Source organism: Grus americana, chromosome Z (assembly GCF_028858705.1).
Source record: "Grus americana isolate bGruAme1 chromosome Z, bGruAme1.mat, whole genome shotgun sequence".
Lineage (NCBI taxonomy): Eukaryota > Metazoa > Chordata > Aves > Gruiformes > Gruidae > Grus > Grus americana.
Window position 1 is genome coordinate 779,164 of NC_072891.1, and position 24,932 is coordinate 804,095.

At 49.3% G+C, this 24,932-nt stretch overlaps 1 protein-coding gene across 7 annotated transcripts in view; it reads right to left on the bottom strand.

Annotated features, from left to right (window-relative positions):
• Positions 1-2,061: 2,061 nt before the first annotated feature.
• WDR7 (WD repeat domain 7) overlaps positions 2,062-24,932 on the bottom strand; it is a 136,216-nt gene continuing 113,345 nt past the window's right edge. For all 7 annotated transcript variants that reach the window (XM_054810998.1, XM_054811001.1, XM_054811000.1 and 4 more), the window contains 3 exons: positions 5,185-5,289; positions 2,873-3,077; positions 2,062-2,700 (listed from right to left, as the gene is read on the bottom strand). In XM_054810998.1, the coding sequence (XP_054666973.1) occupies positions 2,874-3,077; positions 5,185-5,289 (309 nt within the window). In that variant the 3' untranslated portion in view covers positions 2,062-2,700; position 2,873. The remainder of the gene's footprint in view (positions 2,701-2,872; positions 3,078-5,184; positions 5,290-24,932) is intronic.

Below are 24,932 nucleotides of genomic sequence, written 5' to 3' on the forward strand. Positions count from 1 at the left end.
ACCTGGCCCGCACCGGGGCGGTGAACGCCTGGAAGGTGAATATTCCCTCGTCTGCTTGGATACATCGGTTTGGGAGTCGAGAACTTTATTCTCAGCACCCTCCTACCTTGGCCGTTTGTAACGAAGGCTGACGCCCCTTCGCCTGCTCTGCTGGCGGCTCCTCCTGCTCGCATCCGTGCTCATCCTCAGCCGAGAAGAAAGAAGTTTCTTAGATGGTGCGCAGAGTTCGGCTTGCCGCCCAGCAAACCAGCGGCAGGAAACCACGCGCGCACCGTCAGGCCGATGCCACCAAACCAACGCTCTTCGATACAACTCAGTTTTATTTCGCAAGCATATATTTACACCGGGAAGTTTAATACATACAGAGGGTGGGGAGTGGATTCATCAAGGAGTTGCTGGAGAGGCAGACACTGGGACCATCCACCGCACACGGTGACTTCAATCATCACAACATTTTCATACAGGTGTCTCATCATGTCATCTTTTGCTTGTAAACTGCCAACCAAGCCACATACGTCTCTACGTTTACAAGGACAAGTCCAAATACAGTACCACCAAATCAATAAAGCACTAAAAGCTTACTCTGAACGGCAATACACATTTCACTGCGGTGCCGGGAGCGCGGCCGGGCAGGGGCTCAGGACTGGGCTTAACAGAGACAGCGAGGCGCAGGCTGGGTTTAGCCAGAGCACGCAGCGCAGCCCAGCCCGACGGGAAGGGGTCTCCGTGGGGGACCAGGGGCTGGCCCAGCTCGTCAGCGGCATTTCGGGGCTCAGCGACACCTCAGCAAACAAATCTCTCGCTATTAATGCTCCGGCTCTTGCTACATCAACTGATTTTCGGGACTCAGAGGAAAATTACCAGCTCTCTTCTGCATTTGAGAAAAGCCATTACACTTCTAGCTTAAAACAAACATTTTAATGCATATATAATTCAAGATGTTTGTTCACTATACCACAAAGGAAATCGCTGCGGGGGCACGGTCCGCATTCCCACGGGGACCTCGCCTTGTTTTGAAAGTGAACACACCTATCTATAGGTGACAGCTACCGTAACGCAGCGGGTAGGACCCCGGGATGGCGGTGGGAGAACGCCGGCAGGGTACCTCACACGCCTCCGCTGAACACGGCAGCGTTTCATTCCACGGACGGCAAGTCTCCCTTAGCTCTCCTCTTTTTTGTGTGTTTTTACACCTCCCGGGTTACGGATATACCTGCATAAACACAATCTACATGCACGGTGCGTTAGCTCACTTAGAAAAGACCCCGATATTCTACTACAGAGTTCTGCGCTATACACTACATTCCCGCCAGAGAAAAGATAAAACTTTACGGCAGTTTGTGTTAAACATTCCTAATGGTCTTAATTTCTTACTTTTTAAATTACTTTTAAACAGCAAACAGATATGTAGCTTCTGGAATGCAAATCTCACTTTCATGTACAGTGTACTAGACAGACCACCTAAAAAAAAAAAAATCAATGCTTTTTATATTTAGAAGCCATTTTTAAAATTCATTTATTCCTTTTTGGGGAAGGAAGGATTCTATAAGTACCATTTTTACTTTATTATGTAAAGACAGCCTCCTTACTTCTGTGAGCTTTTCAGACAAAAACGGCAAAGAGAAAGCTATACAAACATATACATCAATATGTTTAAATAAAATAGTATTTTATAGATTTTTTTTTTTTCTTTACTGTGAGCATAAACCAGCATACTTTCACACTATTAAATATTTCACAAAATTAGATATGTAAGAAGAGGGAAACACAGTCACGGCTAACGTTACACAGGAATATTCCTACTGAAGAAAATGTTTCAACCTATCCATTCAAATAACTTACCTCCCCCACACTTTTCAGCATTCTTCCAGCCAGGATCGCTCCCCACCGATGCCATTTGTGCCGCCTCCCTCCAGCGCCCGTGTCCTTCCCCTCCGGCCCCCGGTGAAGCCACCGTGGGAGCCGTGGCCGTGACACGAGCCCAGGGTGGCACGGCGCGGTGCACGGGCTCGCCGCCCTGCACGTCCCGGCACAAAGGCAGCGGCTTTTGGAAGAAAAGGCTTTTTCTCTTTTTCTGTTTTAAATAAATACCTGCATTGGTAGCAAAAAACACCTTTATATATAAATACTCCTCTTTTCAAGTTTGCTATTCCATCGTAAAGAGATTTTTTTTTTTTTTAATTTATTTACACGTGGACTATTATTCTTTCTTCCGGACTACAGCAAACAGTGACCGGGCACAGCAGCACTTCCAATTCTCTTGAAAACCGAGACTTTGCATGAGGAAACATGCCCTTCGGATGAGAACACAGGCCACCCACCCCCCCGGAACTCAGTCCCTCCCCCCCGAGGCAACGAGCCCCTCAGGAGGGAACCCGAGCGCCTAGCTCTAAGATGCGTCACCCACCGTCACGTCACTCGGCGGTCACCAGGAGAAAGTACATGTAAACACGAGCCGTTGCGGTAAACACTGAGCTTCTGCGAGAGTCTCCAAAGGAAACACGTGTTTAACGAGGGCTGCTGCGGAACTCGACATCCAGCGAGGAAGGGGCCGGGCTCACGCCGGCTGCGAAGCCTGCTGTGATTCCTGCCGCTGCGGGCTGGCCGAGGAGCGCCGGCGCGGTGTCGGCGATCCCCCGCTCCTGCTGCGCCACGCACGGGGCACGGTCCTTCCCCAGCGCCGCCGCCCTCCTCCTCCGGCTGCAAGGGAAAACCAGCCGGTGTCGGCGCAGCCGCCCCGCGGAGCCGGCGGGACCCACCGGTGGTCTGCGGGCACTGGGGCGGGCGTCTGGGGAGAGGGGTGCAGGGGCGGGAGAGGGAGAATTACGAGGAACTCGGGAACAGAAACGGGGCTCGAGTGCGGGGGATTTACCCTAGACCATAAAGCGATGCTCCTTGCCGTCGTGAGCCATGAGGATGACGTTTCGGTTGGAGGTCCAGATGAGCCGTGCCAGCTTGAGGGCGTTGTGGGAACCCGGCGAGGCCGGCTGGACGGGCGGCACCTGGTAGGTTTTGATGCAGCGGAGCTGGGGCGCGGAGTTCAGCATGCCGATGCTCCCCAGGAGAGAGGTGTTCATCTGCAGAAACACCCAAGGGTCACCCCCCCGCCCGCCGGCTTCTGGGGAGGGTCACCACCCGCGACACGCTCCCGGACCTCCTCCCAGACCTCAGCGTCCCTGCGACCCCAGACCAGCGCTGTCTCAAACCGGGCTTAATTAAAATTTCATTAGAGGTGCGCCAAGCAGCGCCATTTACTGGGAGGGTCGTTGAGCGTCAAGGAGATGCCCTGGGTGGTCTGGATGGTGGTTAACGACCACAAGACACAACCGGGCACAATGGAAGAGCTGGGCAAACCTCACTGCGCTCCTTGGGGGAATCTATAAAGGCACGCTAAGCGTAAGTGTACGCATTCAGAATTTAAGGAAAAAATGTAAAATATTAGTAAGATTCTATTTATGCGAAAATATTATGTATCAAAATCATAAAACCATTAGAGCCGAAGATACGCAGAGCAAAGAGCGGTCATCCTGATAGGCAGGAACAGAAAAACCCAACGGCAAGAGCTTTGTGCTGTCCGAGGAGGCCACCGAGAAGAGAGCTGCTGAGCTCGGCTCGCTGGCGAGCAGGCCGCCTGCTGCTGAGGCATCTTGCCCAGCTCCACGTCTGAACACGTGAGATTCCCTGATCTAACCCACCGAGAAACACAAAATCCTACGCTTGCTGCAACCGCTGCTTTACTCTCAAAAACCTTTCCGTCCGCACGCATGGCAAGCCGAGGATTTCCATCGGCAGGCGGCCGGCCGCATCCCCCAGACGTGCCCCGTGAAACCTTGGCAAATCCTGGGACATTTAAGGCGCGTTATTGCTGATGCCACGTCCTGAATTCTGATCAGTACAAAGTACAAGCCATTACTTTTTCCTGGCTCTTCTCGGCAGCAGAGCGGTGTCAGAGAGTGTAAATCATGGCATCTCTAGCAGGGAGCATGCAAGCACCACTGACATTTTCACAATTTAAATCATCTTGAGTAATAACCCTTTTAAGATGACTAATGTTACTGATTTTCCTGCATTAATAATAGTGCCAAATAGAACACAGAAGGGAAAAATCACTAGTGCACGAGGTCACATTTTAAAACTAAATGTGTAGGTATATTTAACTCTTTATGTAAAAGCTGCTTTAACGTGAGCATTTATATACCCGGAAGAGCGTGGCAGATCACAATTTAAAACTCGTGCCTGACTTTTTTTTCCCTGCCAATTCTAAAAGATCTGGTCTGATTGCTTTCCAGATTTTCCCTGAGTACTTAAATTGAATAAACGCAGCTGATGGATGAAGATTCTTGCTGTTCTCATTTACTGTTTCAGAAAGCGCACAACGTAGTGATGGATAATAATTTAGTAATTTTTTATGGCACCTGTAGCGCTACTGAATGACACAGAAAACCGGGGAAGCGTGTTAAAGAGTATAACCCGTACCTAGGGGTGTAGGGAGTTCTGGTTTATAGTCCAATTACTGTAAGACTCAATGATTTTGATAGAGCACATTGCTTGATCCGATCGGTCGCTCCCAAATAACAAATTTTTAAGTCTAAAGCCATTTGAAGGAAGACAAAAATCCTGCCTGGGGAACGCAGGCGGCAGCCTACGACTGACCAAAAGCATCCCACGGACGGGAGCTTCCGAAGGAAAAGATTGCTCATATTTTAAAGAAAATGAACCTCTAGATCCTTCACAAAATGGTGGCCTGACTCGCAGCTCCAGACTCTCTTTCTGTGGGCGGCAGGATCAGGGAAGGGGCAGACAGCCCCTTGCTCTGCGGCACGGCACGGGGGTCCCCGACGCTACGACACGCGGGCTCGGAGCAGGGCCGGGCAGAGGGGCACGGGCAGCGCGGTGCTGGGAACGAGCGTTTGTCCCCGGAGTCTTGCATCAGGCTCCAAAAAAAAACCAAACAAAAAAAAACCCAGAAGAGAGAAACGGCCACGAAGCTCGCGCTCCGCTGGAATGGATCGGTGAATGACTGAATTCTGTGCGGAGGTTTCAGCTTCCGCCTTGGCTTGCGGGGCTTCCCTCTTGTCCGTACTTCCTTCTGCGTCAGGCCACTGCTGAACAATTACAAGAAGCCCCGACCACGGGTTCGTTAACGAGGCGCGTGCAGCCAGACGGAGGGTAGCGCGTCCTTACCTGCCAGAAGGAGAGGTGGCTGTCTGAGTTGGAGTAGGTGGCGAGGTACCGGCCGTCGGGGGCAAAAGCCACCGCAGTTATGGGTCCTTTGTGGCCGTGGATGGTCTGGCAAGAGGGGAGAGAACAGGAACGTCGGAGATCGTTACCCGGCACCCCAGTGATGCTGAACAGGCTTTTAAGCAAACGAGTACGTGAACCTCTAGAAGCCTTTTCTGGAAGACTGAGGGAGACCATTACAGTCAGTAAAAATGAAATACTGCGTGGAAATACCTCTTCGTTCGCACCTGCGTTTTTTGTCACTCCAGCACTAATTATTTTCTGACTCTCACTGTGACGATTGGCAAACACAAAAGGAAAGCTCTTTTGCAGAGGTCGGGGAGCGCAGGACGGCGGCAGGCACTGCTCCTGCACGGCTGGAGGGACGGCAGGAAACACCGCTGCCGCCGCAGCACGCGCCGGGACTCGTGCTCCGCACGGAGACCGCCCTTTCCTCCGGGCACTTAACGGCTTCCCGACAACCTGAAAGATGAAAGCGCCCCACCGAAATCGCTGATCAGGTGGGACTTAAGCACACGCCGCTCAGCATTAAATACCACGACAATTGCTTTTAAGTGTCCTAATAGCTGCTTAGCCAATAAAATGGAATTAAATCATCATACAAGCACGTTCCCTGGCAAATCCAGTTTTTAAACCAAAGCCATTTGTCAGGTATATAACATAAACGTGTCTTTAACGGGAATTTAACCAAAACCTAACGCTTCCAGTCCCCAAAGGAGGTTGTACGTCGGATGCCTAGGAGCAGCCGGCTGGAAGGCGCGGGCAGGGCAGGGCGAGACGCACAAACCCACCCGCCGGCCGTCACAGAGGTGTCACCCCCTTGGGAGCGCTAACCGTTCCCGGGGGCTCCAGCACCCGCTGCCCCACCGACGGGGCGCCGGGACCCCACGGTACCGCACTCAGGTCGCTGCTCGCTCTTCCGGATAGCCGCAGCACGCTCTACGCGGACAGACGGCAACGAGAAGCCCACAAACTCCATTCCCGCGGCACGGGAACGGCATCGCATCGCGGTGAAAGCCTCCCCCAGGGCGGAGGTGCCGCAGAATTACGTCGGCCCGCAGCCGTACGGGTCACCCGTTGCAGCAGCACGGACGGCTGTTTCACTCGGAGTCCTCCCTGCTCCAGGAACGAACACAAATACCGCCGCTGCCACGCGCAGGATCCTTGACATCCAATCTCGATTCAACTAGAGAAATGCAATTAAAATCCTTTGGACTACTGCTGTAATAAATGTAATTAAAAGTCAAACCTTATACTGTAGATGAAGCGTAAGGGATTTTTCAGAAATAACAAAACAACTGGAAGGTACCTAGTATTTTCTCAGATTAGAGCTTAAATTATTATTTGAAAGGCCTGCTTCTCACGGCAGCGCATCACGGATGCACATCTTTTGCCATCAAACAATTTTCCAAGGCTGAGTAATGGACGGGGCTGGGCGGCAAGCGCCACAGGAGAGCTGGGGAGCAGGACAAGAAAAAGAAACGCAGCCAAGGAAATGTGCACATGGAGTGCAGGCCAATCAATAAAGGGTTAAGAAGCCAGAAACTATTTAAATTTGAGATGACACACGTGAATTGCTTTTTGAAAATACCATTTTCTACCAGATTAGCGTAATGAGAACACTAGCAGCAGAAGAGCACAAAATATTTCTTCAAAACTACACAGTCGCAGCTCTTTCTGCATTAAGAGGCTCCGTGCCAACCGTGAACTGGCAGGGCTGAACCGTGCGAGAAGGGCCGGTGCAATGTTCATCGAATAAAATTGGGCTGGGAAAATAAAAGGAGTGCTCGTGTACCCATCGCCGGGACATTGAAAGACCTGCTCAGACCGGTACCGTGCATCTAAAGTTAGCTTTGTGCGTCAAGCAGCCATTAATATACTCATTTCTTGTTTATCACGTAAAAGGTGAGTGAACTCCACCAGAACCCCAAACCTCGCTCTGCAACGTAATCACCGCAGCTTAGGATGAAAGTTTGAAAGGGCAATTAATTAGATGATCCGATGTTTAGACCCATCAAACTCTTTAGCACTTAACAAGCAAGTAATACTTGTCAATAAAATATGTTTTGGTAATACAAAGGTAGAAAATCAATAGTACTAGCACACTTGTTGCTCTTTTTACTACTGAAAATGTGTTCCAATAAGTACAATCCTTCAGGGAATTAATCTGCTTGGTTATTTAAAGGAAGTGCTTCTCTAATTGATGCTAATCCTTTCAAGCCAAGATTTATTTTTTAGTGCGCTATCTGAACGTGCACTTTGCAATGCTCATCTTGCATTTCCCGGGCCAGCGAGTAAGCGTAACAAACCCAAATTACTGCTGCTCGGTCAAAATATTCTGCTTGCGCCCGTACATCTGGTGCTTGGACCGCCCCGGCTGGCTCCGTTCTGCTGCGGCGCTGAACACGGCATTACCGGATTACAGCACCAACGCCTCGACGCAGAACGCGCGGCAAAACGCTCTTTCTTTGGCGTCGCTTTCAAGTTCCTATTTGCAAGTTACTCCGAAGAGCGCACGCCGAAAAGCACGCGAAGATCTGTGCGATACCGGGTTGGAAACGGCAGAGACGGTGGGACAAAGTGCAGCTGCTTGCAGCTTCCCGCTGCCCAAGCAATTGGTTTTTAATGGGAGGATGCTCCTGGGAGACTATTTGACTTCTGCACCTGCCACCCTCGTTGTCCTGTAACACATGATATACTGGAGCTCTGACAACCTAATTCCAAGTCCAATATTTGGTAAACTCTACATCGAACGGCAACATTCTGTTCAAGATGACATACAAAATAAGCACTGTATCACTGCAGCAATTTTACTTTCATAAATACACCGAAATGCATACTTTAAATTGATAAAATAACTTATGTACTACTATAGAGATGCACTAATATTTTACCACCTTTATTATTAGATATTTATATCCCCGGTCTCTAGGGGTGCCTTAACCACAGGGAAACAAACCTCTCTCTCGGTGAGAAAGCAGCGCGCCTAACGCGTCCCTGGAAGCGCTGCCCTTGCGGCGCCTGCCGCGTGACAGACGTACCGAAGCGGAGGTTGGCCACAGCTAAGCAGTACCCTAAAAATGATGTGTCTGCTTCTAGCTTGGAGCGGGATGAAAACAGCAGCTCCGGCTTTTCATGGGATGCAAATCATCCCCGGGCAAGGGACGGGTATTTGCCAGTCGAGGAGACGATTCCGTAACTCCTCCGCGGATCAGCCAGGACGCACGGCAAAGACTTCCCGGGCAAATTCAGCAGCCAAGCCGGGGTGATCTGCCACAGCAGCCACCTACAAGCGTCCTTAGACATAAATGCAACTTTACACCCAACCATAAATAAATCGCAAGTCCAAAGCTCGCTATGCTAAAGGCAAAGCCTAGTAAGAGACAGTTAACAACAGAAATGTTAGCTGAAAATCATTGGTGCCGATGGCACTGCAAAACAAAGGAGCTCTCCCTCTTCTTCCCCCTCCAACTAAGCAGGAAATAATGCCCTTTTGGAACAGATCTGACTAAAGAGAGCTAGGTCTGACAGATCAGTCATTCTCAGGTTTTGGGTTGGGTTTTGTCAGAATAACAAATTCAGAATTAACAAATAACATAATCAGAGCTGAGCTAGAAAAAGCCTCAGGCGAGCAGTGCTTTACCGACACGCGTACAGGGATTCCTCATCACGCAAACTAAAGTTGGGGTCTTCTTTTGGTTTTCCTAATTTAAAAATTAGAAGTTGAATTGGAACGCAAACGTCGGGCGCAAAACCCTGCGGAACATACACAGAACCCAAACTCCGCAGGGGAATAAATAACCGGTTTTGAGATAAAGCCGCAGAGCTACGAAGTGAATATACAAAACCAAATACTTCGGACGACTGCTGCAAAGGTAAGGAGCCCCCGCAGCGCCTGCTCGGCCGCTCTCCCTTCACTCTCGGGGAGATTAACAGCACCTTCGCCAGGCTGCGATGTACTACGGCCAGGACCCATTTTTCTTTTTTCTTCCCGGATTGTGAATCTTATCTTGGTCTGCAGCAGCACTCCTTCCTGGGCTCCAGCACATCCGTCTTCTTTTGCCGGATGGTGCTGCACATCAGAGTTTTTCATGTGACAAATTGACTTATTTCAGAATATACGCGCTTAAGCCCGGTACCTACCACGGAGGGGGTCCCAGGGATTTTCAAGGGATGGCAGAAGCCCCCCTTCGCCGTTATGTTCCTGACCTTTCGGCTCCGGCAGTAGGTGCTAGAGCTGCGCCCCTCTGCTATTAACCTGCCGTCGAGAGGTCGCTGGCACCTACAGCCCTCGCTCTCCAGGAGGTTTCCAGCACGGATGTCCTACGAGCACGGACCCCAGCACGGACCCACGCCCACAGAGCTTCGTACAAACCCAGTATTGAGACGCAGCTGGCATAACCCACTCGCGCACCCCCAACACGAGTGGGATTTATGTGTCTTTTTACTATATCTTCATTCTGGTTTTATAGAAACACGATGGGTTCCGAATGACGTGAAACCTAGACGTCCTACACTTAAAAGTCGTGGCTAACGTAAAGTACGTACAGTAATCCTTGGGTTTAACAGAGAAGGAGAGACGCTCCTTTACAGCTGTCCTCACCGGACGAGCCAGCCGAGCAAAGCCCTTCCCTCCCGACACGCCGGCCACCGCCACGGCCACCGCCACGGCCACGGCCACGGCCACCGCCACGGCCACCGCCACGGCCACCGCCACCGCCGGCTCTGGGAGGGGGCAAGCAGGGGCCGGCAACCTTGGCTTCTGGTTTTCAGAAAAACAAAGTTATACAAAACTAAACGGCTTCACCTGAGAAGATATCTAAAATACTGCCTCATTTTTCATCCCCAAAGCAAATTCTTTCAAGATAGCCCTTCAAAGGTTTTTATGAACACTTTAAAAAAATAAATCTCTACTTTCTAAGCAATTGAGTGGAATATCTAAAATGCTATTAACTTAAAACAGTTTCAGTATCTTGAAAAATTTAATTTCCACCTTAGTTCCAGTAATACTAACGATTGCAGTAAAAATTTCAGGATGGTATTGAGAAAAAAGAGTATATTTGCAACTTTAAATTAATTTTCTTCCTGTCCCTTCGAGTGGCTTCTCAATAATACCAAGATAAAGTCAAAGAGCATGTATTACATTTTTTTTTTTAACTTAATAAAACACGTAACTTAATTTTTAACCTTACGGTAATCCAATTGTGCATCAACCATTGCAATTACTCAGTATTCAAATGTGCGGCGCGTGATCTGCCAGGCAGCGTTCAACGGGAGCAGAAAGTGCCCTTGAACGGCCGCGTATAAAAATACATTTATCACTGGCGCGGCAGGCCGGCTGTCAGTCAATATATGCCTCTCATTTGTTAGGAGGTTCTCCTGCTGCGAGTCCCTCATTACAATTTGCTTTTACTTCCTGGGCAAATGACAACCAGAAAATGAGGCAGCTTCTCCCTCGACTGAACTTAATCCAGAAAAAATGAGACGACAGCTGCAGCCACCCAAGTGTTACGGGATGGGTTAAACCCGGCCCCAAATCGTACGGCTCCAGCCCCAAACCGCTGCGCAGAAGCGCCGAGAACCGGCCGCCTCTTCCCCCAAGCCATCGCCGTCGCAAAAGCGTGCGCTTGGATCTCCAAAACCTGACGCAGCCCGCCTTCACCCCCCCGCGTTCACAAACGGGCGAGCTACGCTCTCGCTTTAGGAAAGCGCTTCTCAGTTCAAGATCTTCACGTGGACCACCAAAATCCGTACGGCGATGTAAACCAGCCACTCCATCGCATCAGCAGAGATTTCTACCTCTGCGGAACTGCTGGCGCTGTACTTTATTTAAAGGTTCCTAATACTGTAATGTAACCTCCGAACGCTGGACAACTTGGTATCGCTGCTGAAATCCCTGTCTCCTCTGAAAAGAGGTTTCGGCGGCTCCTAGGCTCAGCTTTACGCTTTCAGTTCTAGGAGAAGAATTGAGAGCATGAATTCCGAGTACGATTAGGACATTCTCACCAGTGAAAACGGAAGAAGAAAGCACTTCATGATTCTTCCAGGGTTTTTAACAGTATTTTGTGAGATTTAAAAGCATTAATGTAAATCCCTACTCAAAGGGGTATAATCATAATTACAAGCAGTTTGTGCAAACCCCAGCAACTACAGGTAGGAGCCTAGAGAGGAGTTCCCACTGGATCCAGGCGCCTGGATCAGCGCACGCTCGCTGCTGGGAAGCCCTGCCCAGCTGTAGACCCTGCACCACAAACCCCTCAGGGCCGATGCCAACGGCAGGGCGGAGGTTTGGGCTGACAGCCCAGCACCAGCGAGCGCTCTGCAGCGAGACGAGACGTTGAACGCTCTCCAAAAAATCCCAACACGGACCAAATTTACCATTTATTATGTGGGCTTCATCTGACCAACTATCAAAATGCAAATCATCGCCTTAATGGGAAGAGCGGTATAAATTGTTAGAATTGTTAGATTTCAGGGGCAGATAGGATTGGCGACGTTATTTTCCTAGCAAACACCTAAGTTTGATACAACTCTTATCAGTGAACCGTACCGAAACAACAGAGTTCACAGAACAGAGTCCTTTTCAAACATAAGGCACTTAGGTAAGGCAATAAACTGTCACCTCGATGGCCCTGTACGGCGCTCGGCACCGGACAGTGATGAGAGAGAGAGAGAGAATGTGTTCTCTTACAGATACAGATGTTTGTCAAAACCTCACAATCTTCCTTAAAAATCAGTCCCTACTGAAAGAAAAAGCTATTAAAAATTCTAACCAGACTAGGAATGAAATGCTGCCCTACAGTGAGTTAACAGGGGACGGGAATACCCGGAGCATCCCCTCTCCCCATGGAGTGGGTTACCGTTCGGGAAATACCGCTTACCAGTAAGAGGCAAACTGGTTAAATACCTGCTTTCCACCTGCCTACGCGTTCTGGCCTCTCTTCGATAGCTGATCATCCGAGTACATAGTGGCCGGAGCACGAGGCATTTCTGACCTCTAAAACGTCTCTGGTGACGAGCTGGATGTGGCCGCAGCACTCCCAGTTCTTCTCCTCCGCTCCTCAAGCAGCCGTCCTGAGATCTGCAGCCAGGCACGACATTCCCAGAAGCGTCCCGCTCTTTGCGGTCACAGGGCGTTTCGCTCGGGTACCCTTCGGCGACAATTCGGCCTAAGCTGTGGCAGCGCACACGAAACCGTGAGCGCTACGGGATTTTTGGCACAGCGAGAAGCGCTCGTCCTCAGACAGTTCCGTTAAGATGCAGCTCTTCCCTTTCAGCTCCAGCTTCGCTCACCCAAGTTTTAAAGAAAACTAGTTAGAACGATGTCACAGCCATATGTGGAGCACCGGAGCATTTTTTTAACCTTTGACTTCAGAGCCTTCAATGCACTTGCAAAACACACAAATCCATAATTCCCAAGTGACCCGAGACTTTAAAGAAAAGCGTTCAGCAACTCCAACGGAGGAGGAGAAGCTAACGAGATCAGTGCTTCCTGCCAGGACGGTGGGGTTTGGGGACTTAATTATCCTTCTAGAAGTGTCTTCCGCCCTGCGGACTCTGGGAAAGCAGCTCTGCTGTCATTTTTGAAGCCAGCCTTCTGATTCTCGCCGCTCCTCGCTCTAATTTTCTAATCCACGCCGGCCGTATTTCCAGATCTTTAGCAGTTCCTGGGCAATCTGTCACGTGCTGCAGAACTCCCCGACGCTGCTCGGTCCTTCCACAGTTACCACTCACGTCCTCCTCCCAGGGTCACAAGCATCAGCTTCAAGACTATCAAAACAAGCGGAAACTTGGAAATCGCAGTCCTCAATTTTAAAAGTTTTGGAGAACGTTTTCTGACAAGTCTGTCTTTCTTACAAGTAGGTTGTGTACGATGGCTTACACTTAGCGACGCAATGTCACCGCATTTGAAAACACAGCAGCTTTTGGACTTTTTTTTTTTTTTTTTTAAATAATTTATGCTTCGTTCGAGACCCACCTTACCCAACTGGGAACACTGGCTAGACCCCACGTGCAAATACGCACACCCAGTGATCTCCGCCAGGACACTGTGCCACCACGACTCTCCCTCCTTGTCATTACACCACAGTTTACTACAAAAAAAAGTCCTCCACATCACAAAAGTTTCACTTTTCTCCCATCAAATGAGCATATACTTTTATATTACGCAGATCATGGACGTTAGCGTATTCCACAGTATTTTGCAATTAAAACATCACCAAACAACGGTTGGGACGGGTGGAGAGGAAGAGGGCGAAGTGCTCTTGCGTTCAAAACGCAGCTGGGCGTTCAGAAACCCTGTGAATAGTATCAGGGCCAATTAATTCACACAATTGCTCTCATTTTAGGAAGATTTGTTTACAATAACAGTAATGATACCTGGAGCATTACATGCCATTGTACAGCTATAAAATCTTAAAACGGATCAGTGATCAATATTCACTCTCTAATTGACAAAGAATGAGAGATGATACGTTCACAATTTTTCCTGGTTACGAGTTATTAAATGTGTTAGGGATACAGATTTTCCTTGCTTGGTGTTAATTGTTTCAATTCCTTCCGAACCGTGCTTTGATACCTGGGTTAGAAGCTTTCCTTTCACCGCAGACGTCCTAAGCCGCTCGCGACGCGCAGCACGCGAGGCATCTTGCGGCAGCGCTGGGGCAGAGCTCTCCTTCGCCCGCAGCGCATCTCACCGAGCTCCTGCTCCCTCGGGATTCCGGCCCTTCCCCGCGCTCGGACGCCCGCGGGTCTCCCGGAGGCGAGAAGCAAAGCAGAACGCGGTGGGGCACAAAGCCCGCGTTCAGGACCGCGTTTCTCCCTAACAGGGACCAGGCCCCCGAAAGCAGGAACGCGTTCGCGAAGGTCACGGCTGGACGGGAGGAAGAGGTCGGCTCAGAAAGCGTGCCGGCGGCGCGATTTCACACAGCCCTGCGCGGCTGCAGAGAGCGAGCCGTGCTTACAGAAGCGCTGCTTGGGCGCGGGCAGCCCCGGAGGGAGACGCCCAGGTTTGACCGTCACCGCTGAACGCGTATTAGCGCTCTACTTCCGCCTGAAACAGGGAACGTAAATGAAACGGCATTGCGCGCGTTACGAACTGTGAGTTAACGTTAGACTTAAATTTCGGGTTGAAAAGGTATTTGCACGCGCTCTTGCGTCAGCTTCTCTTTGAAGGAACTGACAGGGAAAAGGAGGTGACTGCGACACGTTACCCGGCCCAACATGCCACATCTGCGGGGATAATCCAGGGATTCTCTCTTCAGCAACGTTTCTGAGAAATAGTTTCCTATGAAAGTTCTAAGAACCATGTAAAAAAACCCCTCAAAACCTTATTCCCCTTCCCAGCTGGATGGTTCCTTGGAGAGCTCCAGAAACCTGCTTTACCAGAGCCTAAAGAAAAAAAAGGCTTTTTACAGAGCCGGTGCCACTTTTGTGTGGGAAGTAGTGTCGGAATAGGAAGTAACAGCTAAATCAGATACAATTTCAGATACATGGAAACTCAACTTTCTTTACAGAGCGGAGGATAAAACCTGTACACCCCGCTCCTGGGGACGCTGACAAGCCAGGGCCGCAGTAAGTCTGTAACTCAGCGGGGCGTTGTGGCCTCCGAGGCTGGTCAGAAAGTTTAGTGTCTTTTTTCCCGTCTATTTGACTTCTGTATACTGAATTGTACCACCTCAAAAAAAAAACCAAACCCTTAGCGCAATGGATTACACTGTCGGCCGTGGCATAACAGTTCGGTAGAAAGTTGACTCAATTTTTCATTTAATTTTTACTAACTTTGATTATTGAAGGGCGGTGCCGATTTCCCCGCAAAGGCCGAACAGGCAAGCTCCTTCAAACCCTCTCCAAAGCCGCTAGAAAAAAGCGCAGAACGAGAGAAACCCCATCTTTTAGCAACCTAGCGATGCTGATCAGCGTGACGTAAAGAGCAAATGCGGCGATCCCCGAGGCCCCAGTACTTGGCCTACTGAGGCTGGAAAGTTGAGCGGAGTTACGGTACGAATTGATAGCACGCTCGCCAGGCTCTCGCTTTGCGTTTCTCACCTGTGGCTCAATGCATGTATTTATATGCGCCAAGAAGATTTATCCGCGATGCGCAGAGGCGGATTTGGTGCAGATCAACACCATCCGAGTGGGGAGTTAATGCAGAGGAGTTAGCGTGCTGTAAATTCGCCCCTCGGCTAAATCCCCAGCAGCCTCCCGCGCAGACACGTATCAGCACAGTTTACTCTCACAAAATACACCCCAAATTACCACCAGCCGAGCCAACTGGGCATAATTAAACACTGCTTTTAAAAGACATTTGAGAAACTCGGAAAAAAGTGGCTATTTTGTTATTGCATTCCTAACGTGGCTGGGATTTGCTGTTGATGGGATAAGGCCATTTCTCATTACAACGAGAAGGAATAAAATCCCTCAACTGTACTATTGGGCGCGGTTAGAAAATCGGGGTCTGTCGCGCAGAGCGTAGCGCCACGCCTGCCGTCTGCTGCGAGGCTCCTTGCACCAGCAAGGCAGGGTACGAAGAGCTACGGAGCGAGGCTTGCACCTCCGTCAGCGAGGACGTGAAGACGTCGGCACGGCTGAGTCCTGCCGCGGCCGCGGCACGTCCCCTTAAATTCCTGCCCCGCTTGCCAGCGACGCGCTTCTTCTTACCGTGCGCGACGTTACGGTGGAGTTTCCCTCGTGAAGTCTGCTGTGGACGCGGGTCAGACCCTGCCCGACGCGGGGCAGGCAGCGCCCCAGTCCCCCGCACGCTGCCGGGGCCGGCCGTGGCGCACCGGGGGCTCTCAGAGCGCAGGTACGCCGCTCTGCGTGCGCCTGCACACGTGCTACGTGCCTGGAGGGCAGCACGACGGCATCCGCGCTGCGGCCCCACCGCTTCCCTTCCCGCCTCCGCTGAGGAAAGGGTTTTGGCCTATAAAATTAGAAAGTTATACTGGGTAATTATCTTTTATCTGCAATGTGAGGATGCGTGTCTCTAACAAGAAGTTCTCCTGCCTCATCTGAACTCGTCAGTGCGAGCGCCAGTAAATGCACTCCCAGGTTCAGGCTGCAGGCTAGCTCTCTTTCTACCTTTACGATACCACCTTTGAGAACAGTGTCTTTCGTTTAGGAATCAAACTTACCTCAAACGAGCCATCTGACATCAGCAACTATTCATTCCAAACATAATAAGAAATAATTTTCTGCCTTATATAAGAATAAAAATTTGCAAAGGCATCTAGGTACTGAAATAAAATAACAGTATGCACAATTCAATTACTGCTTTGACTGCTGAAGCTCTGATTTTCATTCTGCAGTGAGCCAAATAAAGTACCCGGGACCCAACACTATTGATTCCAGCCTGTGTTTAAAAGCATCTTTTGCTTTGAAATAATCCGGACCAAAACTCGGGCTTCTCTTTAATCTTCCAGCCAAAAGCTTGCGTCCGCATCACCCGCAGGTTCCTCCCGGGGAGCACGCCGAGGCGGCGACGCAGAACGATGTTCGGTGCCGGGGGTCCCCAGCTGCGCACCCTCCACCGGCCGCTCTGCCCGCGGCCACTCGCCCGGCAGGAGCGAGCGCCAGGGAAAGGAGTGCTCGGAGGGAAACATCTACAGAACGAGATGCTACTCTGCTAAACCAACCCTTTGTTTTCGTGATGAGCCCTTCATGTGTGAGCAGGTTGACGCTGAGCACGGCTCACTTCAGGAGCATGGCAGGAGAGCAGAACCAGACGGCCTTTAGGGTCCCTTCCCACCCAAACCAGTCTGGGATTCTCCGATGATTCCATGATCAGCTACAAGCATCTCTATGAAACGCAGTTCTTAATATCCCTGATGAAACCCAAGATTTAATCAGTGAAACCAGACTATTTTACGGCTTTCTTGACTATACCGTGTGCTTTTCTCTGCGTGCACTCCACCAAACCATTCTCTATTCGCAGGGAACATGGACCCGACTGCAAGTCCCAGCGGGCGTCCTGACCCTGGGAACCCCTCGGTGTAGACGTGACCCTATCAGTTACAGCACTCACATCGGCTTCAGCAGGTTTTTACGGGGACAAAGTTTTCTTAAATTCCACGTCAAAATACAGAGCCGCAGCATATACAACCCTACAGCATCCATAGCTCAATGCTGGTGAAGACTTTCTGTGATGAAATGCTGGGGAAGAGGGAATTCTCCACGCTTGCGAGGCTGGAGCCACCAGCCAGCAGGAACGCAGGGACAGCCACGCAAAATACCCGCGCTGAAGTCAACGCCCAAAATTCCTCTACAAAATGAGAAACAGTACTGGAGGTCCGCTGATATTTCCCAGAAAAATCACGGACTTGTTCAGTTGGAGCCCTCTGGGTGGGAAGAACGGCAGTTGGGGAGGAGCGTCCACCTCCGACGCTGGTAAGGGGCCCCGGAGATGGAACAGCAGCAGGCAGCTTTCGTTCTCACGCTTTAACTAAAGTCTTCCAGTCAGTGACTCTGTACGGGCCAGTCTCCCGTTATACACCCAAACACCGGGCATTTCGAGAGGAAAAGAACTGTCAAACTCGGTTACCCAGCAAGAACTGACATCACTGTAAACGGAGATAATCACATCGCCCCGCAGCGAGACACAGATCCTCGGAGCCTCGTGCCGGATCCCGCGCATCGCTCTGCGGTAGACACCTTACAAAGCTGCTTACCTGCACAACGAGGAAAAGCCCCCAAAGAAAGAATGGAGGCAACTTTAAATCTTACGGATTATCATGATTATAATTAATGAATAGTGACACTAAATCTGTTCTGGCTATAAAACAGTGCTGGAGACTCCGATGAGCAAAATATTACTAAGCAACTTTCAGACATTAATATTTTCCCATCATTCCAAAGTCAATACCAATCATATATCCTAAAATCTAGTTACCTGAAATATATCTCTACATCTGATAACACTGATTCAGGGTTCAATTTGAAACAGAAGTCGCAGAGAATCATTCTTTTTCTGTACTAATGCGCCTCTAAAGAAAGGAATTTAAATTGCACGTTGATGATAACTCACAATCTTATGCAACAAATCATTTGTTTTCAATTTAACAAGAACCTTTAGTTGCATTCAACCCGCCGAGACTGCTTCTAGCCTAGCAAAAATGACTATGCTCTTTTTTTTTTTTTTGGTTCGCATATTCTTAATAAATGTATTTAAAAACCACGAAAGAAAGAAGCCCGTCTCCTGGGTCGTGACTTTGCACAGTATGTAAGTCACTTCAGAAAACCTCCAAACTGTCGGTTTGTAAAATCAATGGAAAAGATGGCGTTTGGAATGGGAGGCGTAATTCAGCCACGCCGGCAGCGGCAGGAGCACGCTGCGGCATCAATGAGCTGCAGCGTGGCACGTTTATCATTAGATAATCACTCCCCCGGAGGATTAGCAGCACACGGATGAACCTTGTGCCACACAGCACACTTGGGGTGTCATTAGCTCATGATAACCCCACTCCCTGCCATCTCCTATTGCTTAATTAGAGGTTACAAAGGTTACGATAGGACTGAAAGAACTTGGGCGAACAGAACTTGCGAGGAGTGATACCTTAATCAATTCAAAACCGGGGGCTGCACGTGTGCGGTCACCAAAGGCGTAGATGGGAGACCGCAAGCACGCATTCTGCTTCCAGTTAATGAGCTCAGACTTCGGGAGCATGAGGAGATCTAGGCATCCGCTACGCCTTATCTTCCCTTGACTAATTTCAACTTGGTTCAAGCAGTACTTTGCTTAATTCAAACGCCACGTATACATACTTACAAAAAAGAAGGATTTTAGGAAACCGGCTCTCCTGAAATAAAATACCAATTACATCCCAAGCAGAAGGAACAAGATCTCAGCAGAAGCATGCTAAGCTACACGCTCGTTCAAGAAACTTCGTCGTGACTGCAAAATTACAAATCGCGCTTCCCTGTGTGTTTTATTTTTGGTTAGAAATTGCCAGCCGTGCTGAAACGGCGCGCTCAGCGCAGAGCACTGCGGACGCGAGGTTTAACGGCACGTCTTCTGCTCCGCTTGGTAAACAAAGGCCACATTTGCAGATGGAGCAGCCACAGATCTGCCGCACTCAGAACTGTTTTCCAATTCACTGTGAAACATCAATTATCTTTATCAAATAACAGTATCTCATCTCGGTCCATTATCAAGATGGAGTCTTATTTTAGCCGGACTGCAGCCCTATCTGTATATCACGGCTGGCCGCAGCGCCAGAGTGAGCGAAGGGCTGTGAAATAATCAATAATCATCATCAAATTGTGGTCGACAGGTTGTGAGGATGGAAGTTTTTGATGAAACCTCAACCTTTTTTTGTGCGGCTGATAAAGCTTAACCTTTGCGATACCCGATAACCGTGACTCGGTCAGAGGCAGCTCTGCGCACACGTACAAGCTCTGACTGCTCAGGCCCCGCCGGAATCGCTCGGCTGCGGCGGAGAGCACCCTCGTGCCATCAAACGTCCCTCCGGAACGGAGCGAGTCAGCGCACGCGGAACCACCGCAAACCCGTTTCGGGGAGGTTTACGTACGCACGCCGTTGTCTAACAAGAAGGGAGAACCGCGCTCAGCCCCAGCGCTGTACCGGTGAAAGGCCAGCCTAAAAAGAACAACCTGCGCGTCACGACGAACAGCAACAAGAGAAGAATTGCCAGCAAGTAGCTGTCTATTTAAACGTAGGCAGTGGTCTGTATCCAGAGTAAAAACTGGCTGAGATCACCAGATAAAGGGAAAAAAAAAAAGTATAAAAACATACATGCATTAGGCTAACCACACAGCAGCCTTTCTGTTAAAGTTGTTATTCTCATTCAGCCCTTTTCTTATGCTAATTTCTTTTCAAAATAGAATTAAGGCCCAGAATGAGGTTGTAAACATTTCATACCGGGTTTTCAGTTCCGAGCATAGCATGAGTAATCTGCAACCTGAACGTAACCTCTGTGTGAAGAATGGAGAGTTGACTCAGCCGTACCTTGGCCCATTTAGCTGTCCATCAGTTTCTCCAGGAATAGAAACTGGAGGAAGTTTTGTCAAAAGTCACACAAACAACCAGAATGGGAATTTCAAGCACAACAGGAATTTCTAATTTTCTGAGCTGGAACAGGGTCTAGGTACAGCATCGGAACAGAAACTCCACCAGACCAACCACACGTAAGCATGATGTTACCACTGTGTTTATGTTCACTGCCTTACAAACACCCCCCCAGTCAACCCAACCCAACCCAACCCAACCCAACCCAACCCCCTTGACCATTTTTCTCAGCACTCCAGACAACTGTGGAAGTTCACTGCTGGTCAGACCGAGCAAGTAACACACAAACTGGCTGGCACTTTGATGAGACGGCTGGAAAGCCTTCACAGAACTTCAATAAATTCTGGGGGATCTGGCGACACCTTTCAGCATTATCACCGGCCAGTTGGTCGTAAACCTCCAGGCTGCCACGAGACGCCCGATGGGACGAGGCAGCCCTCGCGCTGCCTTACTCACGAGTCCCAGCTACTCCCCGGGGAAATGCAACGGGAGTAGCTGGCCCTGTGGAGACCCGGCTGGGCGCTCCTGCCGCCGGCACGCTGCACCCTGAGGCGGGCAGGAGAAGGTCCTCCACGAGCTCACGCGCCGGTGGAGTCTCCGCGGGTCCCAGCTACGCCAACAGCTCGGCGTCTGCTCGCGTTGGCTCCCGGGCTGCTTGGCGGCGTGACGTTTGCGTCCACCTCGGTTGCAAAGGAGGCACTTACCCCGTCCGCCTCCAGAGAGCTGCAGCTCAGCTCACCGCCAGTCACTTGGCAGGGAAAAACCATCAATCACCTCTTGGGCATTAACTCCTCAGGCTTATCAGGCCAGGAAAGCTGAGGGAAACCCAACAACCAGTTCAGAATACATTTGCATTTCAATTCAGCAAGTTATCATCAGAACACCGAATGGGTGGTCCCTTTCTGACATCGAATCCCTGTTACATCGTTTGGCCCATGTCGAGGTCTCAGCCTCGACCTGTAAGAGGCACGTGAAGGCGCTGGAGGACTAAAATGATAATTAACATCTATTTCCTGCCCAAACCAGATGTGCAAGATGAAAGGCTTACTTATACCCACTACCAGATACTTTTGGAACCCGGCCTACCGCTGCTGAAGTTTCTCTTCAGACAAAAGAAAAACTGCAACAGAATCATTTGCTTTTCCAAATAAAAAAAAAATCTTGAGTAAAACGTGCACCGGTAATCGTAGCCAACTGTAGGGGCTTTGAGTGAAGCGGCCAAAGAGCTCACTGCTCGTTAGCTCCCACCAATCGTTAGAAAAATGAGGGTGTTCTAGGGGAAGGAGAGAGCTGATGGTATTAGTTACGCCAAAGTTGTACCTTAAAGAGTAAAGACCTGAGTAATTAAAAGCTTACCTACCTGATGCACCCCCAAAGGTGTGTTTCATATGAACTTGATGCTAATGGGACGTTTATTAAATAGAATACAAACACTGCCAATAATGTAGTTTTACAGAAAAGGCCAGCTTACTGAAACGCACGGTTTTGATGATAAAAGTCACGACTGATGTGGCAAGACTTCTGAAAGGTACTCGGTGCAGCCTTCCACGTTCCTGTGAGAAAGGGCAACGAGACCTAACGAACAGATGGATTAAGTATTGGTTAATCGATGGGGTCTGGATTGCAGCTGTAAAGAGAAACGCTGCTGAGTTGGGGCATTTCTCCTGGGGTCCCCAAAGGGCCCGTCCTAACCTAAAAGCCAGGCAAAACCTGCTGCTGACAGAGCTGGAGGAGAACACCCAGGGGGTTGGGGAGGAAAAACCCGAAGAGCACAATCCTTGAGAGCATCCCGGGCTGGCTGGGCTTGCCGGCATCCCTCCGGCCCCGAGGAGCCTCATCTTTCGGTTTGTCAAGTACGATGGTGGGACTCGGACCACGTCTAGGGCACTCACACGCAGAAAATAAATCGACAATTACTTACGCAAATTAACAGTTCAACGTAAACCAGGACCTACTGGTCAGAGGTTGAAGCTAAAGCAAAGTCAAACTAGAAAGAAAATATAGCTTTAATAATGAGAGTCATTCACTACTGAAACAAATTCTGACGGTTCGGGCAGGTTTTCGGTTACTGGACCACTCAAGATGGAGATGAGATGATCTTCTGGAGACACGCCCTGCCCCACGCGGAGGTCAGACCTGAGGATCGCAGAGATCCCTCCTCGCTTCTCCTGCCCTCCGCCCGGGAGCCGCCACTCATCAGCTCCCTGCATTTACAATTCTGCTTTCCTGAGAGAGACATCACCCGTGATGAATACACTCTGAACTGCTAAATGCTGCTCTGGAGACCGCCGATGTCACTCTGATGGATGTGGCACCAGGCACCATTAAAAAAATTTAAAAAAAAATAAAATCTGCTCTTACAGGGAACTTGGGTCCTCCCTAGGTGCAGGGGGGGCTCAGCATCTCCCGCAGGGCTGCTCTGCACGCCGCCCGACGGGGAAATCCTCCTGCAGAGCCTTTACCTCCCATCGTCTGGCTCGGCATGCCGGGCTTTTGAAGGGCTTCAAGATACTCTGGTCACAAACCCGCTACTTCTCCAGCAACGGAAAGTGCTGAATGGATTCAACAAAACATTGTATGCATTCAACAAAATATTGTATGCATTTATTTCTAAAAATATGCCACAGCTTAACTAGTATTTCAAATAATTCTAATTTAAGCTTCAGAACAGAGTTCCTTGTGCAGTTTAATACTAGAAAATTGCATACTGTGGAACAGTCCTATTCATGAAAAAACAAAGAAATCCCCCGTAGAGGCAGCTCACAGTAATAACCTAAAGTACAGTGTAAAATAGCGTCAGTGGAAGAGACAGAACTGTGGCAAAGGAGTCCTCCCCATGAGCTCCTCCAAGATATGGCTCCTTAACAGTAAATTATAATGTAAAGAATTTGAAAAAAAGCCGGTAACTTATTAACTAAAACAAAGCACATAAACTGTTTGATATTTCTATTTGTCCTAATTATTTTGCAACTTATTGTCAAAGCACTTAAAATCTTAAGAGTGATCTTGACATTTTATATCATCTCACTTTTCGTAACAGGCTTTTTTGTTCGGTTTGAGGTTTTTTGTTGGGGTTTTTTTTTTCCCCTCCTTGAAACCCTGGCAAATCTGATTATTCCCCCGTTTCCAAAGCGAGCTGACGGAGCCTCCTGCAGCCTTTCCCTGCCATCCGCGGTACCAGAGCGCGACTGGACGCGGTTGCGTCGCACGGGATCCCCTTCCCGCAGGTCCGCGGCCGCCGCGCGGGGTGCAAAGACAACCCTAAGCCGGCTCCCGTGCCTCGCCCCCCGCCTATCCAACCGCTCTCCAGCTGCTCTGCGGGCGGATCGGTGCCTTCCAGAGCCGCGGCGCAATAAGATAGTATGTTTTATTACGAGCGTCATGGAGACGGTGTGAAAAATCAAGAGCCATCGGCAGCAAGCGGCAATGGGTCAATACTGTTCACCGAGACGTCGTGCAGATAATCAACAACGAGGCCGCGGGTTCTCGCTGCGCTGCAAACAGCTGAAGGGCAAATCAATACAGCCATGGGAAGGACACTGCCCGGCTCCGCTCCCCGCAGCACGCCGCTCCCGCAGGAAAGCGCCCCGCCACCCCAGCGAATCCCCGTTTGGCTCGGGTCTGAGCCTGGGCGTTGGGAATACCAAGGAACACGTGGAAAATATTTAATAAATAATTTAATAGAAAGGAGGGGAAAAAAAATAAAGCAGCATCTCATCTCTAGGTTAAATTATGATAAAAATTAGGTAAAAAATAAAACCGGTATGTATTTGGAATTTTCGTGATGTAATACAAAAGGACTGCGATTTTCATTCTAATTTAATGTTTTCAAAATAAACTACAATCCAAACCCCCTGAAATAAGATATTTGCTTGAAAATAAAACGTGGAACAGGTAAAAATTTTACATATTATAATTAATAAACTATCTTTAAAACCGATTAGGAAGAACGCACATGTTAACAGGCACATCTGTACAACAGCAACAACGCAAACCCAAAGCAAAATACTGAAACGCAGATAACTGGCTTTGGGGCAACGTTTACCCGTAGTATTAATAACTGACACCTTGCTAAGGAAGTGATACTAATATTGCAAATTTTACTGGAAAACCCCCATCATATATAAATGTTGATCTATTATTTGTTAGAAGAGGTGGTCCCTGATGTCCGTCATTCCATTAATCATTAGATGTAATTTCTCAGTCAGAATGTACAACCACCTTTCTTGAAAACAAAATAAAACCGTGCTGGATGGAAATAAACCCTATAGAAAATGTTTTCGTTTCTCTTATTACAGTTAAAATGCCTCCCTTTATTCTTCAAGCAGATCGGAACGTTCCTGTCGTCAGCACCCTATTTCACCCAGAGCGTGAAAACGAAGGCAGCACGTTCAGAGCGCATCTTCAGGCCAGCGGTTTGCTCTACCGCTGCTAATTACTGCAGAATTTTCTACAAACTACGAACCGTGCTAAATCTGTGACACAGTTTGAGTAACACAAACCCCCACGCTGCTCAGATCTCGCCATCAACTGAATTTAAAAGGGATTATTTTTTAGCATGGCTGCGAGACACGAAACCCCAACGTTTTAAGCTTTATTTTCACCGCTGTAACTACGCTAGCATGCACGGCGGTGCAGTACCAGATTATATTTTCATGAATTATTCAAT